The sequence below is a fragment of the Electrophorus electricus genome, chromosome 7 (genome assembly GCF_041902795.1).
Source record: "Electrophorus electricus isolate QZ-2024a chromosome 7, ASM4190279v1, whole genome shotgun sequence".
Lineage (NCBI taxonomy): Eukaryota > Metazoa > Chordata > Actinopteri > Gymnotiformes > Gymnotidae > Electrophorus > Electrophorus electricus.
The window spans coordinates 33,695,381-33,715,778 of NC_137503.1; the positions used below are offsets into that span (position 1 = coordinate 33,695,381).

General features: G+C 46.0%; 1 protein-coding gene across 5 annotated transcripts; it reads right to left on the bottom strand.

Moving 5' to 3' along the window:
• Positions 1-9,020: 9,020 nt before the first annotated feature.
• cnstb (consortin, connexin sorting protein b) lies at positions 9,021-19,402 on the bottom strand. 5 transcript variants are annotated; one of them, XM_027015945.3, is made up of 11 exons: positions 19,246-19,397; positions 16,898-16,995; positions 16,040-16,253; positions 15,339-15,442; positions 13,872-13,902; positions 13,222-13,308; positions 12,728-12,845; positions 12,150-12,168; positions 11,745-12,035; positions 10,556-10,697; positions 9,021-10,417 (listed from the first exon to the last, which is right to left on the bottom strand). In XM_027015945.3, the coding sequence occupies exons 2-11, from the start codon at positions 16,985-16,987 to the stop codon at positions 10,200-10,202; spliced, it is 1,314 nt and encodes a 437-aa protein (XP_026871746.2). In that variant the 5' UTR covers positions 16,988-16,995; positions 19,246-19,397; the 3' UTR covers positions 9,021-10,199. The 5 variants fall into 5 exon arrangements, with proteins under 5 accessions (XP_026871746.2, XP_081574330.1, XP_026871747.2 ...); XM_081718204.1 differs by having other exon boundaries at positions 16,040-16,423; positions 19,246-19,375; XM_027015946.3 differs by lacking the exon at positions 16,898-16,995 and having other exon boundaries at positions 19,246-19,402.
• Positions 19,403-20,398: the final 996 nt, after the last annotated feature.

Below are 20,398 nucleotides of genomic sequence, written 5' to 3' on the forward strand. Positions count from 1 at the left end.
TCATGGGTTGTCTTTATTGTTTTGCATGAATGCACGAGGAACTTAGTGCAGTACAGTACAGTACAGAAGATACACTGGATGAGGTATTGTTACTTACTGTTACTAGCTCACAGTGCTAAGCCAAAGAGCTAAAGCAGTCCCACTAAAATCAACTGAGAGGATGACTAAGTTGACTGGAGTCTTATTGTTTGCAGTGTTGCATTCTGGGAGTGGGGATGTCTCCCAAAGCTATGGATGAATAAAAGTATCAATGTGTTTCCACGATTAAATAATTATAATACATAATTCTAATCTACTTCCATTAGGCAGTAGCAACATCGCAATACATTTCACATCACACTTGTTTTCCCTGACAGATAAGTCTACCTAAAGGTTAGCCAAAACATACGTTTATTTAAATAAGAATAAGAGTATTTTCTCTTACGTATGTCAGTCAGTTACTGTCACCTGCTGACCCTCTGTCCTAGTACATCTTGTTCCACTGCAAATGAGGGAGCTTGTGTGTCTCTGGGGGCTCATGGGCTGCTGTGTGAATGAAGTGTGTGTCAGTTACAGCAGTGCTAAACATGGTGAACCAGAAATGCATACTGAATAACACAGTTCCTTCACACTCTAAAAGCTGAGAAATGTATCTGTAGATGGGCACTCTTTACTAGAAAGGCCCCAGCTAGGGTCTGAACTTGGACCTCATTATAAACTACCCCTGAGGGGAGGAGGGATCGTTTACACTGTTGTATGCATTATTTATTAAAATAATAAAACCATCCACACTGGAGTTAACGTGGGCTGGGCGACTGGTGTTTACACACTTTTTTCCACCTGGAATAAGAGAATCAATTATTACTCTGCAACATTAGGTGTCTTTATTAGTGTCTTTATTATGTGTGACAGGACACTTAGCGCTTCCCTGTCCTCATCCAGTGCTCAGGTGGGGGTGCGTGGGGGTGCGTGGGGGCTGCGCGGGGGAAGGGACTGTGCTGCATCTCCCCAGGGCGATTCGAGCTCAAGGGCACAGGCAGTATTCAGAGGAAGGACAGCCGGCAAGAACTGGGCCACCATCCCGCGCGGCGGCCCTACCTAGCTACGCCTGGTACACAGAGAGGCAGACACACACAGGAGGATTCACACACACAGTTCAATCCGAACAGCGCCTCCAGGCCAGACGCTGTCTGCCGGTATATGTCCCCCGCCCCGCCCCCGTCCGGCACCCGTCCTCGGCCCTGCTCCTGTGTGTTTGTAAACAGACTGACATCTGTCACGTACTGCAGACAGACATTGCAGCATAAGGCAACACCTGCATTTTGTTCCTAGACCAGGCAGATACGGTAGACAGACAGTAGCACATCTCCTCTCGGCTCCCTCCCCGTCTGAGCTGCTCACATCGCAGGCACGTGGAGTCCCAGCCATCCTGTGGGGGGTTAGGGGACTCAGGGGGACTTGCTCTCCTCTGTACCAGGGGAGGCTGACTCCAGTCATCTGGGAGGTGGGGATTTGTGGAGGAGAACCTGTCGTCTCTCCAGATGGAGGGACAATTTCTGCTGTATTTACACCTACCTGCACTTATGCTGCAAACAACAGACAGCAGCAGGGAGCATAATCTCACCTGTAATCTAGTGGCCTTTCGTCCAGTATTGGCATTAGAGTTTAGGGTGATCTCTCCCACTAACACCAGACTGAATGTAATGTGGATTTATTGAAACAGAAGCTTCTGCTATGTTAGTGTAGCATTCCTGTCTCCATTCCGTAATTGTTTCACGTGGGTGTTCAGTCATACCACGCGCCCTTTAGCGCATGCTGTGACGCCCAGTTGATTCCACGTCCCACTTACCACGTTGCTCCTACACCTGCCTGGGTCACAGTCTATCTCTGTCTCCTGCGCAGATCTACACATCCTCCGTGACTCTCCTCTGACATCTCTGCACCTTCTCTCTCCACCTGCTTCCCAGCCATCTACTGCTTCTCCTGCAATGCTCTAGAAACACCCCCACCCACCCCCGTCTGTGCTACCACATGGGGTGAACAAGACACCAGCAGGGGCAGCAGAGACGCGCCCTGTAAGCACACGTGCACGCGTGTGCCCTGGCGACAGTTATTTACAACAGCATGGCGCAACAGCATGGGGCTTCGCCCCGTGACAACGTGCCAAACTCCCGTGGTGAGCTGGCATAGGCCTGGTGAGGAGGAGGAGGAAGAGATGAAGAGGGGGCAAAGGGAGAGAGAGAGAGAGAGAGAGAGAGAGAGAGAGAGAGAGAGGGAGAGAGGAGGAAGTGTTATGTAAGGTTTTTGCAGTACACAGCAAATGCACGATATACTCACAGACCCAGCTGAGAGAAGCAGAAAGGGAGAAGGAGAGAGAGAGAGAAGGAGAGAGAGAGAGGAGGAGAGAGAGAGAGGAGGAGAGAGAGAGAGAGATATAGCAGCACAGACTGGCTGGACTGCCAATGGCTGGCTCACGCTGCAGCAGAAACTTTCAGGAAGAGACTCTTGTGGGTAATTTGCAGCCACGACTCATGGCGAGGCGAGCCAGAGGAGGGGTGAGGAGCGGATGTGGGGGGTGGGGGGTGTGTGGGGTGTGTGTGGGGTGTGTGTGGGGAGACACGTGCTAAGCACTGCGCTGGTGTGGAGTGAGGCGAGGGATGTGCTTCCAATATGAAAATATCAGCAGAGTTGCATCTCCAGCAGCGATAACAAAAGAAGAGTAGCAGGAGGGTGGGTCTCAGATTCCAGCCCAGTGCGCTCTCTCTCTCTCTCTCTCTCATTTATCTCTTTGCTCTGTTGTTCCTTTTCTGCCCCATCCCCCACCCCCTTGTATGAGAGAGATGCTTTTAAACACAGGTTAACACTTCGCGCTATCATTGCCGCTTCAGGCGGGCGTGAATCAACACAGCACAGAAAGAAGCTACTGTGACTTCAGATAAGAATGTCATGAGCTCTGCCTGTTCTCCATCTGACTGTGAGTCGTGCATGTTGTCATTGTGTGGGTGGAGGGCAGGGTGTGGGTGGGCGCTTCTGATGGGGGCTTTGGGCGGCTGAGTCACACTCACAGTCACATCTTCCAGGCCGTTCCAACCTCGCCCTGACTTTTTCACCTTGCGTCGCCCTCACCATCCAAAACACCCCCAAATCACTACTTACCCACAGAATACACGCCCGAGGCTTTTCCTACTCACCCAAACAACACCTGCACCCACACATGCACATACGTACTGAATAACCTCTACTGTCATCTCAGTTCTCGTAAAATAATGACTCAAGGGGCAAGATGGGGCGAACGGGGAAATGTTGCCACCTTGTGTTGGACGCTGGTATGAAAACGAGGGAATGCGGTGGGATTATGTTGGTGCAGGCTCATACGTTTTCATTAGGAAAACACGAAACTCAGCGGGCGGCAGAAGCCAGGTGGATGCGTGTATTTGTAACCTGCACGTCTTTGATGGCATCAGAGGAACACTGTAAAACAACGAAGAACTCACGAGGCAAGTGTTGCATAGCACGTGCGTTCCTTTCCTGCTCATAAATACAACCATTTCCAAGTCCTCCCTGCTAATGTTTGTGCGTGATGAGAATAGTTTTAAGGGTATGCTAAGATGCCTATTCATGGTTTAATATTTAAACATATCATTTTAAGAATGTAGTTACAGCTCCATTGTCTTGAATTACTAATCACTTCATGATTGCATTCTCTGTGGGTGAGTTTATGCTGTTTATAATAGTTGTAGAACATAAACCTTCCTAACAACATGATATCACAGTTCTAGAACCTTCTAAAAGGCTTCTGAGCTGTTTGTCTGTCACAGTCCGAGAGTCAGAGGTACAGCGAGCGTCTCCTGATGTGTTTTACGTGCTCATCCGAAGTCTGTGTGTGAGAATCATTCCAGCACATGCCAGCCACCTCTGTTAAAACAACACCTTCTCACCATGGGGTCCAGCCTACACACATCTGACCAGCAGAAGTCAGACTATATATACCAACTGAAGTCAGATCCTGGACTTCCGTCCATCATTAAAAGATCCATAGTTTGCATTGATCTTTACAGAGATTGGCAGGATCTTCGTGTTTGGGAGGGATTGTGGCTCAGTGACTGGTTTGCTGAGATTGGTGTGGCCATGTGAACTGCCTCTGCAGAGCATGACAACAGTAACTAGAACAACTGTACCTGTAATAAATTCCATTTGATTGTACTAAGGAACTAAGAGAAGGTGGCTTTGTGTTTCTGGTGATGTCTGGTCATGGCTGGCCTGGGAAGGTCCTGTCCTCGCAGCTGAGATAAGAGTGCTACCAATCCTCCACCAAACCACAACATCAGTCCAGCTGTTTTTAGTGCAGGAGGCAGTGCTACAGGAGATATATGGGAGGCAGTACTTTAATGTGGCATTTAAAGGCCATGCGAGAACGTGCCCTAGAGAACATAGCAAGGGAGAAAACCACCATGGATACACCAGTGAAACGTTGAGCTGTAATTTGAGACCTCCAGTCCACTATGCCCATTAATTGCCTCCATCTTCCATTCAGTATCAACATTTAGGTGAAGTATTAGTTTATACTGAAGGATCTCACGCTCGATGTTCTGGCACCATCTCTCGAGGCTAGGACGGACAGCCGCAGTGTGTGGTGTAGTCGACAGAACGCTGGTAAGAGGCTGCATTTGGTCACGAGCTAAACGGCCCTCGGAGGGGGAGGGGGGGGCCTTCACCACCGACAACATCCCTCCAGCACTGACGTACGCGCCGTACTGGACCTAGGAGAGACACGGAAAAATTTGCAGAACCGGAGGGAGTTTTTTTAGCATGTCAGATAGACACTCAGGTCCAACAGGAAGGGATTCACTCCCCTCTTCCCTCCTGTTACACATATCCGACCAATCAGAGCCAGACAACCATGATTTTACTAGAGATGTGCAGAACTTTACAGTAACAGGCCACGGCTCACGTACGCTGGTCTGTACAGGTACTAGCAAAGAGAAGCGCTTTGCCAGAACCCTCACAAGTCCAGTGACATCACTTCCAATAATCTCTATGGAGACAGGAGAGGAGAGCGATGAGTCATGGGAGGGGGGAGAGGGGCATGAATCATTCACAGCTTCATCTGTTCTTCCCACATGGCCCTTTTCACATGCTAATAGCTCCCACACTGAATCAGGGGAGAAGTATGGAGTCCAGTTCTAGCCAAGAGTAAGATGGTGTAAGTTATGTGTGCTTGTGTGCGCGTGCATGCGTGTGTGTGTGTGTGTGTGTGTGTGTGTGTGCGCGCGTGCATGCGTATATGTGTGTGTGTGCGCGTGCGTGCGTGTGTGTGTGTGTGTGTGTGTGCGCGTGTGTGTGTGTGTGTGTGTGCGTGTGCGTGCGTGCGTGTGTGTGTGTGTGTGTGTGTGTGTGTGTGCGCGTGCATGCGTGTGTGTGTGTGCGCGTGCATGCGTGTGTGTGTGTGTGTGTGTGTGCGCGTGCATGCGTGTGTGTGTGTGTGTGTGTGTGCGTGTGCGTGCGTGTGTGTGTGTGTGTGTGTGAGCATGTGAATGAGTTTAGGAGCCTGATGGTTTGGGGAAAGAAACTGTTGCACAGTCTGGTCATGAGAGCTTGAAGGTTTTGGTGCCTTTCCCCAGACAGCGGGAGAGAGGAGAGTTTATGAGGGGTGTGTGGGATCATCCACATTGCTGGTGGCTTTGTGGGTGGTGTGGGTGGTGTAAATATCCGTAATGGAGAGGAGAGGGACTCCAGAGATCTTTTGGTCTGTCTTCACTATTCTCTGCATTCTAGGGGTGGTGAAATCCCCCCCAACCAGGCTGAGATGTGGCTGCATGGGGCGCTCTCTACCCAGGGGAAGATGGTGGGAGAAGGTGAGCTTTCTTTGGCCTTCTCCGGACGTGGGTGCTCCAGACAATCTCAGGTGTCCAGCGGACAGAGATCGCGCCGTACTTTCCTGAAGTCAATAACCACCTCTTTTGTTTTGTCCACATTCAGAAACAGGTTGTTAACTTTGCACCAAACGTCCAGTTCGTAATAGAGTAAGAAAGTGTTATGTAAACAAAGACCTGCATGTAAACAAAGATCTGCATGTAAACAAAGTGGTGGTGGTGGTGTGGGTGGGTGGTGCCACTCCAGGTGGAAGTGGTGGTGCAGGGTCCCCCCTAAAGGACCAGACCACATGAAGGGAATTAAATACTTCTCCTAACTGACCATCCATGGCTGGAGTCGCTGGTGCACGGCAGACTGCACACAATAACAGGTGCAGTCTGTAACTGTAGGTCTGTAAATCACATTTATAGCTCAGGTGCACAAAAAACAGCGAGTCCAGCGAGTGTAGGTACAAGCATGGTGTTTCTCATTGGGGTGGAGTCATTACTGCACCAGCCTCATTTGTAAAGCGTCTGAATATTAAAATGGTCTCGCAGGTATACAGGGGCGTTATTACCTGCTTTAGAGTGGCAGCTCCCACAACAGGAAGATATGCCACACGCCAGTCTTCAGACTTCTAAAACTGCTGCTGTCAGCAGAGCCCAGACCACCAGCTGCAGCTGAAGACCTGCTGCGCCCTCCGCAGACCTGCAGACCCGCGGACTCTGCGCTGGCACGGCTCCGAACCCAAACAGCCCACTGGAACGCTTCACAGTTCATCTGGGACCTGCAATTTCCTTGCACACAGAGAAGGCACTTGTAAGCTAACACACTATTCAAACGTATAAAATCATTCCACTTACTGGCCCACGGGACACCTAATGCTTTTCATCGTCAATAAATCCAAAGGTACAGCTGCTTTATTGGTAATGAAAATACTCTATGGTGGCATTAGCTGGAATTCATCCATTAGTATCCCTGCACTAAACTTTTCCGTGTCAGGAGTGTAGGGACTCGGGACAGCAGTCCTGTGAAGTGCAGGACGTCTCCGGCATTAGGCCCAGATAACACAGAACTACTGCACTTGGTAAACTCCAAATCCCACAGTGCAGTGGCCTCAATAACCTTTTACACTATTCATTAGCATGAGCAGATGCTCCCCTGTGATTGGTTTAATAATAGATCAAAGGCGTTCCAGCAAGACACATGTCCATGCAGAGCAATGCATAAACAGTCCTCTTTTTCGACGAAGCTGGCCGAGGCAGTGAGAGAGGCAGGTGTGCTAGGACAAGGTGACGACACTTCGCAGACACAGCGGAGAGAGCTCCAGATCTTCTTAGCGTCTGTGTCATGAGTACCTCACATTAACTACTTCAGGAGAGATGCAGCCGAGAAGCAACGGCTAAAATAGATTTCAAAAGGGTTGTGAAAGTGCTAAAACATGTTATTCACTGCTGCTCTTTAAAGGCAAGTGCAGGCAAGCAGAGCTCCTAATGCAAAGTGTTTTATACAAATATACTGGAAACAGGGTTGTATTTGTCCACTTTAAATTCAGCACTGATGAGTGAGAAGGAAAAAGATGATCTTTAAATCTGCTTATGAAAACCTCAAGAGTCTCTCGCACACACGCACACACGCACCTTTGAAGTGGCCTCTTCTGTAAAGCACCCATGTACACAAACAGTACACGGAAATGAAGAACCACAATGAGCTGCCATGTCCACACAGCTGTCAGCGCAGTGGACATCAGTATAGTGGACACAGTGCAGTGGACACAGTGCAGTGGACATCAGTATAGTGGACACAGTGCAGTGGACACAGTGCAGTGGACACAGTGCAGTGGACATCAGTATAGTGGACACAGTGCAGTGGACATCAGTATAGTGGACACAGTGCAGTGGACACAGTGCAGTGGACACAGTGCAGTGGACATCAGTATAGTGGACACAGTGCAGTGGACACAGTGCAGTGGACACAGTGCAGTGAGACCCATTCTCAGCATTAGTCAGCAGCATTCACAACCATCTTGTTAAGCTGCTCCACTCGGAATAACAGTGTTCCTGCCATGATGGTCACTTTTCCCAGGACTATGACACGACACCAGACAGGTGTGCGGTCCACCTCCTATCTATGGCTTGCCACATGCACCGTGGACTCCAAGAGCACGACTGTGTCTTGCGGGCACACGATGGCCAGAGACTACAGCTGGGCCACGTCAGTCACGTGTACCATGTCAACCTCCACGTCCCGCAGCTCTGATGTGCCGGGGGAACAGTGTAGTTCTTTTTTTTTTCAGGAGAATAAAATAATTTGTGTCAGCCCATCATCTCCAAAGTTTAAAGCTTTCATACCATTTTACACCACAGCAGGTCATATGCTTGTGCCACTGGTACCTAAAGGTAAGATGAACGTTCTGAGGTTACGGGGCTGCTGGATCCATGAACCGGCTGAGGGGGGGATTCATCTGTCCCCGTCTTACGAAGCGATGAGTGCAGCTGTAACCCGGTCGCATGTGATCAGCATATATGACCTTTGTAAGGCTGATTCCATTTCTCTGCCGTGGGGCTGGTTTAGTCCTTATTAAAGATCAGTGTTAAGAAGAGACATTCGCATGGGTGATGAAACCTATCATAATAAATAACTGAGTCGACCTTCCTGAATTCCTCTACTGGATATCCCGAGTACGCATCAAGTCACCATGGTTATGGGTTCAGTGATAAGGGCTTTTGCTGGACAGGGAAATCATCGCCATTACACCCGCAGGTATCGAGATTAGGTACTGACATGCAGATTGCGTAACTTCGATAAACGAGGCTTTGTACTGAACAAGACCCGCATGCCATCGCAGGACGGCGGATCACAGCCGTGGCTGTCCACGGGAGAAAGATAGCGGATCCTGAGCGTCAGCTTGCCAACAGTGACACCTTGTGCTACGAATTCAGTATTACATCATATTCCAATCTGTCAGACAGGAGAGGCGCCCCATCAGTTACTGATACAGTGTGTGATCCTTGAACAAAGTGTCCCATTGTAATGTACTTTAAAATGTACTTTATTTTGCACCTAAACCTAAGCCATTTTTCCTGTTTTTCTTTTGCTGAATGAGGGAATAACAACCAAAAAAGGGGGTGTTTTTGGACAACACACTGCTGTACAAATTTGATCCAAAATGAAAATATGGCGCAGGATACGTCACAGAACAACAGATTTTATTTATCTCAGTAATCACAGTGACCATAAAAGAATATGAAAATTCCATAGTGATACACATAAATACAGAACATTATTAAAGAACTACCAACACTACAAGACTCAATGTTGTCCCCTTAAGATCTGCTACTATCCTTTTATTGTGCCCTGCCATGCCCTTCACCAAACCACGCCCTTCTACAAACCACATCCTCGACAAACCACGCCCTTCTACAAACCACATCCTCACCAAACCACGCCCTTCTACAAACCACATCCTCAACAAACCACGCCCTTCTACAAACCACATCCTCGACAAACCACGCCCTTCTACAAACCACATCCTCGACAAACCACGCCCTTCTACAAACCACATCCTCGACAAACCACGCCCTTCTACAAACCACATCCTCGACAAACCACGCCCTTCTACAAACCACATCCTCAACAAAACACGCCCTTCTACAAACCACATCCTCAACAAACCACGCCCTTCTACAAACCACATCCTCAACAAACCACGCCCTTCTACAAACCATATCCTCAAACCACGCCCTTCTACAAACCACACCCTCAGCAATCCATGCCCTTCTACAAACCACATCCATCACCAAACATCCAAAAGTGACTACAAGCAAATCAGTTCCCCATTACAGATGAATAAAAGTGAAGAAAGTCTATTTCTCAACAAAGCAACGATCAATACTGAACTGTGAATCTCATAGTTCTAAGGTGCTGGGGACTTGTGCAAATGTGCCTGTATTACCTTCACATTATGCAAAACAAAGCTAACAAAAATGTGCACTTTCTGTGGTGATAACACCACTAGAAATCTGTCCAGTCGAAACATAAGTATCAAATACATTTTAACACATAAATAGACATGAACAGTACATTATGAAATTAATTGGTGATGGAACTTGAGTGCATAGAAATATTGCTCAATCCAGTTAATTTCATGTTAAATCTATACAAGTGTATTGCAGAATCTAAATGTGCATCATGTGGATCATGCACAACTACACAGTGGCTTCACTAAGTAACATTAAGGCCTTTTTGGCATATTGAGATCTTAAGGAGTTTTTTCAGTAGGTACAGTGATACCCTTGGAGTCTTTTGACAACTCAAAGAAATGACTGGGAAAACCAGGGCGTCGTTCCAGTCTGAGAGGCTGTTAATCAGGGCGATGACGACGTGGGCGTGAACCAGTGCGTGAGAGTGTCCATCCCTCGTCGCACGGGTCCAAAGTAAAAGTCCATGTTTTGTGAAAAATCTGTGCAGACGTTTGAATAAGCCCCGCCCATGAGGCAGAAAATTGCAGTCCCACCCATGCTGATCACCGTGGTCACCAGGCACAGAAGAAAGAAGAGCAAGCAAGAGGCTCCGCCCACTTCATCTGTGTAGTACGAAATGCAGAAATTTTTTCGTTAATTTACACTTCATAAACAGTTTAACGATGCTATTTGAGGTGCCAGTCAGTAAGCATTTATCCATAAAACGCCGACTCTGATACAGCACGTGGGCGGTGTCGTACCAGTGTCGAGTGTGTTGTCCATTTCACTGAAACGGACTTTGCGTCTGTAGGAGCCTTTGGGTGGAACGTGGTTGGTGATACCGGCTCCACAGTGACGTGAACTCTTCCTCAGGATGGACACCAGGCCTTTGGAGGGGACGCTCTACAACGAGACGAGTGAGACATCAGGACGTATGAAGCTTCCCATACAAAGGCTGGAGTCTTTCAGGACTGCAGTGGACAGAGAGATTACGGTCCAGGGGCTAAATGAACAAGCACAGACTAGGCAAACACAGAGCAGTGACACTAACACACCGCCACCTCAGCGCTAGAGCTGATGTTGTAATGGCAAAGGGTCACCACATGGGGTCAGTGTGTACAGCGAGTGAACTGAGAGAATTCTCCATCCACTAGAGTTGCATGTGTGCTTATCATGTTGAATACTTTCATCTGTGTTTATGATGTGGATTACAAAATCAAATATAAACAGGTTTAGCACAGTCATACACAGATGATAATTAGATGTCAGATAATAATGATAATTAGTAGCAGATTCATCGTCTTACATCTCGGTTTCTGTGTTATTTGTGTAACATTTAGGTAACTGCCATATTAAATAAATCATTCAAGACATTATTAGAACTTTTAACTTTAGAAACAAGTACTTGTTCTATGTTTAACAAGCTTATTTAAAGCCGTTTAATAAAAGTGAGTGTTTGTGAATACGATTAGGTGTTTCAGAGACTCAGCCTGTCTGCCGTGCAGTTCAGACGCATCTGTGCCTGCTCTCCCCTCTGCTGTGGGCCTGTGGCGTCTTTGTGTTCTACAGCAGGACCACGCCCGGCCGATTAGGGAGTCGTATTCTCCCTAAACCAGTTTTCCACAAATTCCTGCGGCTGTTGTGAGTCCTGAGTGTGACATCACCTCGGTTTTGTTTTCAGAGACTTAATGAGATGCTTCCCTCCCCTTGACCAAAGGGGTCAGCTAATTGGAAGCAGATGCCACTCGGTCAGGTTAGCAACAGCACAGCGGCAGTTGTTTTCCCCCTTATTCCAGATCTCTGAGGGATTTTACAGCGCTATAAGGTCCAACAGGTGACGAGGCGGGTCTAAAGCTGGAACTTCCCTCCAATCTGCCCGTGTCAGGCTCCAGTCTATTCAAATGGTGTTTTAAGGGAAAGAATCTGCACTACAGAATGTGTCCACCTCACCTGCTGGGCTAGAACTGGTTTAACCAGCTCCTCTCCAGACGCCAACCCTGCTGTGGCCAAATCGTCCTGGAGCTCGTCCGTCAAACCATCGTCTTCCTCCCCAAATTCCTCCCCAAAATCCTCCTCCAACTCCTCCTCTTCATCCTCCATTCCCTCCTCTGGTTCGCTGCGTGGCAACGAGGATTCGTTCTCTTTCTCCTCCCACCGTGCTGGGTACCCTCGGGGCGTCTCCTCAACCGACCTCCTCTCCCCCACTGCTGGCGTTGGGCTGGTGGCCAGGTCAACCACGCCCTGTAGAAATGCAGCCTTGGATACTATACGCTCCAAAACCTACTTCCCACCCATGCAAAGGTCGTTCTGACTGTATCTGTGGACGGGACAGTGTCTGCTTGGCTTCATCCTTACCTGACCAGTGCGATTAGGTCTGAAAGGAAGAGAGGCAAGGTGTTCAGTCTCACTGCGCCAAAACTACGCACTATGGGCATGGTAACTCTGAGGTCAAACGACCACGTACAGCCCACCATTGTACATTTAGGAATGTGTTCTTAACGAGGATCAAGTTCTTGTCTTGACATGAACATTTGGACAGAAAAAAACGTGTTCAGGCTGCCTTGTGCATCTACATAGTCGAGCTCAAACATGTACTTGTTTCAGCGGGTTAGTTGTGTGTCTTCTTCTTATTTTATTTACAAAAATACTGTAAAAATATTGTAAATATTTAAAATATTGTAATATTGCAAAAAAAAAAAAAAAGAAAGAAACTGGGCAGGCACACAGCACAGATGAAACCAAACATGATCAGATTGTATGTTGTGTCAGCATTTGGTTTGTCTTTTCACTAAACAACCTTTCTGCAAACTCTCCGTGGCTTTTGGATTTGTCCTGGAGCTGGTCTTTAGAGTGCTTGTGCTGGGTTTCTGCCTCATCTATCAGACGGTCCATGTACACTTGATATCAATGAGGCAGAGACAGCATTACCTCACCTTTGGTGTGTTTGGCAGATTTGACTCAGAGAGTCCATGCATTTGGACTCGGCATCGTTGCCCTGGGTATTCATAGGTGTGCTGCTTCCGGCTGTAGTGCCAGACTTCCACTGGGATTCTGTGAACAACCAAAATTGATGACCTTGATTAGCCTTCGTCCTCCTCCTCCTCATCTTTCCCTGCCGTTGTCTCTTTTCCACGCACCACTTTAATCACAATCTTAACATCACGTTCACACTCCCCTTTCACCCAGTCTACATGCTGCTATGCTGAAAAACAAGTTAAACCATCTGTGCCAGACAAATGAATTGTTTCAGTACTGTAGATAAGTAGAAGACAGCTCACCAAACTCTCACGAGATCTGGCTATTACAGCAGTGTACAGCTACGCCAGGAACAGCATTCTAATGAGGCACTTCTGAAGGGCTACAGCTTCTAACATGCATGATTCTCACCCGTGTGTGGAGGTGTAGTGTGCGACGCCACCTGCCTTACCCCACTCCTCCTGCAGGGAGGTCAGGTTGGAGATCAGCCTCTCGTGGTACAGCTGCTCCAGGCGCAGAAACTGCACCGCCCACGGGTCTGGCAGATGAGGTGCGTTAAAGACCTCACACCTAGCGTGGTGACCACAACCCGATGGTTTTCATTGAAGTCTCAGTATGATCTCTGGGTTTTAGAAGAAAGCTAATTCCTATCGGGAGCACACACTAGAAAAGTATCATTTTATGATCTGAAATTCCTTCAGACTGGATCCAGTGCCCTTCCTCTTTAGAGAGGCGCCAACATCAGCGCAGAGAGGTCTGTCCTTGACAGCTTCCACCAGCACACACCCACTCATGTCACCATGGCGACAGAATAAACAGCGCAATTATCCCAGATAGGAAGGGCAGTAAAGGGAAGACAAAAGAGGACATGGATATAAGATAACCCCCCGACTTTTGTTGTAATCAGATCAGATCCTGATCACAGCTAAGAGATCAGATGCTAATCACTGCTAAGGTATAAGATATCACTCTGATTACTGCTACACTGGACCCTGAAACATGGCACACTCAAACAGAAATCTACAACCAAAAAAATAGAAGTTAGCATTATCCTCCAGTGTCCTGTTTATTAAAAGGGGTGGGCCCCAGTTGAAAGGATACAGTCCTCCTCAAGGAAATACGATTCTGCTATCTGTAAAAAAGGAAATCATTAGATGAAGATGGACCTCACTGTCGCGTCTCTGTGCTTGCTTTAACCTGATTTACTTCCAGATACATGCTTGGCCATAGTGAGCTTGCACTCCCAGTAGAGCTTAAATCAAGGTCACGTCTCCTTGTAGACTAATAGATGTCTAGCTTGTAAGATGGGAGTTCAGCTGGATAGTGTTCAGATCGAACATTTAACTGATTCTGAGCTCTAATTCAATTTTAGCTCCCTTCATAAGAAGTAGTTGTGACTGCGTCGATTGTGTGCCGGCAGTGCTGTGCTGACCCAAGCTTGACCCTAGAGTCTTACAGTCACATGGGAGCTAAGACCCTACTGATCTTCATGCTTACCTGCTTCTACCAAGACCGGTTCTCTTTCTGGAAAGCAGCATATGATTCATGTTAAAGACGTTAAGTGTGGAGTAGTAAAATCATGACGGATACGCTAACAAATCTCGGTGCTAAGACCTTGCTGTAGACTCCTGCATTCTGTGTGCACGGTACAGAAACTGCAGACGTCGTGTGGTGTGCAGGGTGGCAGCATTACACAGCATTTGAGAGCATCTGTTGAGCGTTTTAAACGTGGTCACAGCAGTTGCTAACTGGAGCTTTAATTATTAATGAAGTGCTTTGGCTTGATCATGTATCATGTAACCCAGTGGCTGCAAAAACAAGGGCACAGGAAGGTTCTCTCTGCACGAGGTGGACAATCTGGACCTCCACACACGAGGTGGACAATCTGGACCTCCAGACATGAGGTGGACAATCTGGACCTCCAGACATGAGGTGGACAATCTGGACCTCCAAACACGAGGTGGACAATCTGGACCTCCAGACATGAGGTGGACAATCTGGACCTCCAAACACGAGATGGACAATCTGGACCTCCAAACACGAGGTGGAAAATTTGGACCTCCAGACACGAGGTGGACAATCTGGACCTCCAAACATGACGCGGACAATCTGGACCTCCAAACACGAGGTGGACAATCTGGACTTTCAAACACATATCTTAAGTCACACCTGTACACAACACTGAGAAGACCAACCCATGACACTTATTCTAGATGTTTACCAAAACCTTTTTGCTGATTGCTTTTACACTAACAAAAGGTCTTGTCAAGAGCTGGCATCCAAAACATAAGAAAGATGAAGTAATCAGCAAGTTGCCAAATGGGTTTGGTGACTCAGCACTGCAAGAAAGACCATAGAAATCATGTCTATTGTCTTTCTCAAGAAAATGTGATATACATATTTAAATTAGCATTTGAAAAATAAATTGACTAACATTTGTATGCACCATAAATTATACAGTATAACATTACCTCTATCTCTATGGCCATGACTGCACTGTATGCTATGCTTAATCAAGTGGTCGGGAGCTAATTGCAGCTATGAGTGCAGAACGGACCAAAAACAGACCTGGTGTAAGGAGTGTGGCAGAAGCATGTGGTTGCTGTGTTCAGCTAGAGAGCGCAGAGAGGCCAGCAGAGAGGGACTCGGCCCAGGAGCTCTACAGAAAGCACCTTCCAACGAATACCAAGGTAATGGCGCCTAGTTAGTAGCATCAATTAAAGCCTTCGACAACACAAGCACATTCATGCACTAGCATGACCTCTGAGGTCAGCATGGAGCATCTGGTGGAAAAAAACTACCAAATATTCCGGCTTCAACGGGCAGGTTTTTAGTAGTTTCATGTTCATTCATTGGCACACAGACCCTTTTCACCAGATCTTTCAAAATGAATGGAAAACCCCAAATACGTTTTGCCTTCATATTTACCTTAATATGGGTTATAAGGTCAGAATGTACAATTTAAACAAGCTAAGAATTCTGTATAAAATACAAAAGGCAGAAAATTGGGTAATAATTACAAGAAGTGTTTAGAGATATTCTCATCAAATACTGACTGACTAAACAGTAGGTCTAATCATTTTTTAAATGTTTAAGCAAAATTACTAAATTATGGTCATGTGCATGAGTACATTAGTTAAAGAAGGGCATTAGATTGTTCAGCCTAACGCAACAAATAAACAGTTACATCATGAAGACAAACTGCATGTTCTTTCAGTTTGGGTTGGAGATCACGGGACCTGCTCACTACTACACTCAGACATGTTTACCCAATCCACTGCTGTCTAAGGGGAAAATTGTGGGCTCCAGCCCTGGTCTCTCATCTGGGTTCCTGCTCCATCTTGTGGGCTCCAGCCCTGGTCTCTCGTCTGGGCTCCTGCTCCATCTTGTGGGCTCCAGCCCTGGTTTCTCGTCTGGGTTCTCACTCCTGATGTCTTCTGGCACTGCTCCCAAGTCGATAGCTCCTGGTTCCATCAGCTTGTTCTGGTTCTCATCAGAAACAAAGGAGCAGGAGGTGATGATGGTGTTTCTGCTGTTGGACTACTCCCTGATGCTACTGTCACCTCCTGCCTTGGCCTCCTCTGTTCTGGGGTCTCCGATAACTTCAAAGCACTCTAAACATCAAAGCACTCCAACAGGTGACCATGAAGAGCCTGAATATTCAAATTTGACAAACACAAATTTTATAAAATATTTACTTCGGTGCATAAATAAAACCTCACTTCTTCTAACAATACAGCTGTTATGACAAAATCTTCCCTCTTTTGTTTCAAATGTCTAAACAACTATCGTGTTATAGCCACATGGCCACATGGCCCTGTGAAATAGGTCACCTAAAATTGTGATATTTTAACACAAATCATCAAAGTACATCAGAGAATCCTCCCCTATGCAGTAAACATTTTATTCACCTTGCTAAACCTAAAACATAAATGGCTTGTGTTTAGATAGGCACACTTGTTTTGGAAGGAATGTGTTTTGGGCCTAACCATTGGCCTGCATTTTAGTCAAAGCATTGAAACCGGGTTGCCTTAGTGGTAACCTCCTGCCTCCTCTATCGTTTCGCTGCTACTCTCAAGGCCAGATGGAACGCTGCCGGCAGAATGTCAGCTCGTGTGTGCACTCACAGACAAGCAGTGACCACCGGCCTGTGGTGCTTTCTGCATGTGCTCAGCAGGACAGCGAGGCGGCAGGGGTGGGGTGTGAGTGCTGACCATGGTGCTCACTGGAAATAAAGTGTGACGTGTCAGTAAGGTAATCAGGGTGAACAATGGGGACAGAAAGCTGAAAGAAAGCACCAGGAACGTTCCTCTCTCGACACGCCCGCATCATGACAGATGTGCTCCGTTTAGTATCAACAACAGCGCAACAGAAGACATTGGACGATAAAGCACAGAATGCCTGGTCTATGCCCAAGCTAGACACAGTAGTTTACTCTCTGCCACAGGGCATCATAGTGGTATTTTATGTTTTGGTTCATAGAGGTATTTTATGGTGTTTTGGTGCATATGTGATATTTTATGCTGTTTTGGTGCATATCTGGTATTTTATGGTGTTTTGGTGCATATCTGATATTTTATGCTGTTTTGGTGCATATGTGGTATTTTATGGTGTTTTGGTGCATGTGTGGTTTGACTGTTTTAAGAATAATGGTCCTTTTTGAGCTCTTTTTTATGCCAAGTCCCCCAAATTTAGGTGCTTGTAATTTAAAGTCAATTATGGCATGCTAAAATATTTTAAAAGAAATGCATTATTTCTTGCAGGCAATAAATCCATCAAGCCTGCAACTTCGGTTTGAGGTACTGAAGTTTTGCCAAGACATTTCTGGTTGTGGTTTTTAGTGATCTATGCCCTCTGCCTCCATTTGCTTGGAGTCAGATGCACGGTTTATTAAACAGAAGCTGATGTACTGCATTTGTCCTACAGAGTTAAGTAAAGTGATACATTTAACTATGTTACTGTTTTAAAATGTTTTAAGTTTTAAAATGTTATTTGTTTCCTTTCTTTATTTTAACATTTCACTACAAAGGATGTTGAGCTGCATTTACATGCTTTATAAATAAACTTGTTTGTCATCGTCGTCGTCGTTGTTGAGTATGGTTGTGTAGTACGGAGCACAGGTGTGGAGTATTGAGTCATGCCATTGTTTCCATTATGGTTCATGGATAAGAAACTATGGGATGTTTTCAACACTCTGAAGTTGTTTTTTCTTTTCTCCACACATGAACAGTCCCACTGGTTTATCATTGCATCATATGTCTCTATAAAGCCCTCAGAAGCCTGACATCTCTTTGTACTGGTTAGTTTTCCTTTTGGGTTTGATTTGCTTTTATATCTGACTATCTTTTGTGTGTAGTAGATCTTTCCTCCAGCATGGAGGTTGTTGGTGAGTTTACAGCTCTTTGAGGGTATTTCTTTATTGTTGACCTCCAGAGCCAGAGGAACTCCATGCTGGGCCTGAGAGGAGTGGCTCTGACTAGCTCCGCCCACCAGGGGGAGTGAAGGACACATCGCTTCATTAAATACCTACTCGTATTTAATTTAGACCAAGCTTAGTGAATTTGTGAGATTTGTGTAGCCTTAATGAGAAACTGGCCCAGGGAAACCTGCCAGGAGTTGTGATCTTTTCATGTACAGCCCTAGTTAGTTTGGAAAGAATGCTTGCTGTGGTTCCTGAAAGTTAAAGTCATTCCAGCATGAGCAGCTGTGACCCGCTGGGCAGCCTGTTAAGAGAACGCTGCACTATAAAGCTGCAGAAAAGCGTTATTGGCTCGTGTGCTGTCTGGATCTACTGAGACATGACCAAGCACCAGAGGGATCTGGCAGCTTCTGAACAACTACAGAACGAAAGGAGCAGGGGAAGAACATGGTTTAATAACAAAGTTGTTGCCAAATATGATCTATAGATTTTTTTTTTTTTTTTAGAATGGAGCCCTTTTCTATAGTTCTCTTTTCTAGATAAATGCGAATCTTTGCAGTTTATATAACCAAAAGATTCCATTGCACAAAAAGTGTAAAATAATAAAACCTTCAATGTTATTTTGTAGTCTTTAATTTTGGACATTCCAAACTATTTGCCAGTGTGATTTTATAGTAAGTGGTAAATCTATCCTCTCTTAGTTTTACCAGGTTGCTATCCTACAATAACATTCAAAACGCCTAGATCTGGCACGCGGACGTGAGGTTGCCAGGGCGCACTGAGCTAAAAAGTGTTCCTGCTCGCGTGTCACTTGCTCGTGCGTGTCTGCTGATTCTTTGCAAGCGATAGTGTACAGCGTGCCCCACTCATATTTAAGGTATTTATAAAATAAGTGCCTAACCAATACACAGTCGGCTCAGCATGGTTTAACGCCATAAGCTGCCCTATGTCATTCGCCCTGCCATGCACGGTATCACCTGTCTTTTGCGTGTTCGTTACAAAACTCTACAGCTCTGTCGCATGCCATAGCGTTCCGTGCAATATGCATTCACTTACATCAGAATTAGACACTGGTCCCAGAAAGCTCCCTGCTGGGCGACGGGTTGCGCGTACTCCACGGGTCTTCGGAACCTGGCGCTGTAACTAGGGAGGACATATATGTGGAAACAGATCGGGAAGGCGGGTTTCACAACTGTGCAGCTGTTTTCGATGCAGTCAGGGGCGTCGCTTTGCAACGCTTCACTGAAAGTTCTTTGTAAAGTTGTAGCGCCATCTAGCGGTTTACTGACGGTACTGGTCTTGAATGCTTCATATTTAGGGTCCAGGGCCCACTGTGAGCTCTAGCCTGCTGTGAGATATTTTATCTATCTTACACATGATCATTATTATACAGAATATATGGCTGACCAGGTGACATTTATCCAGGTTAGGCTCCGTATAGCCTATAGCAGTCTTTAAATGTCCGAATATGACATAGTAACTATTCATAACAATGTAATAGATGTAGTTGGATACAAATAAAATTCTCAAATTGTAACACATTTACAAACTTAATATTGTTTTCTTAACATAATTAATTTATCCACAAATAAAAGCTATTCTTGTCACAGGGTTTGCGAGTTTCTACCAATATTTCATAACTCAAATTTAGTTGTAATTGTAATTGTTAGCAATTTTAGCGTTAATTCTGATCATGTACAAAACACACCATAGCAACATTTGTATCTGTATTACAATTGGCTGGTGTCAGTTAACATGTCACAGGATTCCACATTACCTTGGAAGTACTGACTACTACTACTAACCGTTGAACATCAATTTATACTGAATATTGAGGCTCTTCTTATGGTAAAAACTCTTCTTGGTCATGGTTTCTCATAATATGCTCCATAAAGTAATAAAAATTACATGATGTACATTTTTCTTTTAAATTCCTAAAACTCTCAATTTAGCAATAATCAAATATTTGATTAAGAAACTGAACCTCTATCTGTGTGAGCTAATTCACTTACCACCCCCTTTATTACAAATATTTATTTCTTGGAAACAGCTTTTTAAGAGTGAGTCTGTTGTCCATCTGTTGGCTGGATGATGATCTGCATTGGCTGATCTCCAACCCCTCATCAGCGGACTGTTTCTGGCCCGATCTTGGCCACTAGCCTGGGCATTTTTGGGTTGTGGACCACTGTCAGCCCAGCCATGACACTGA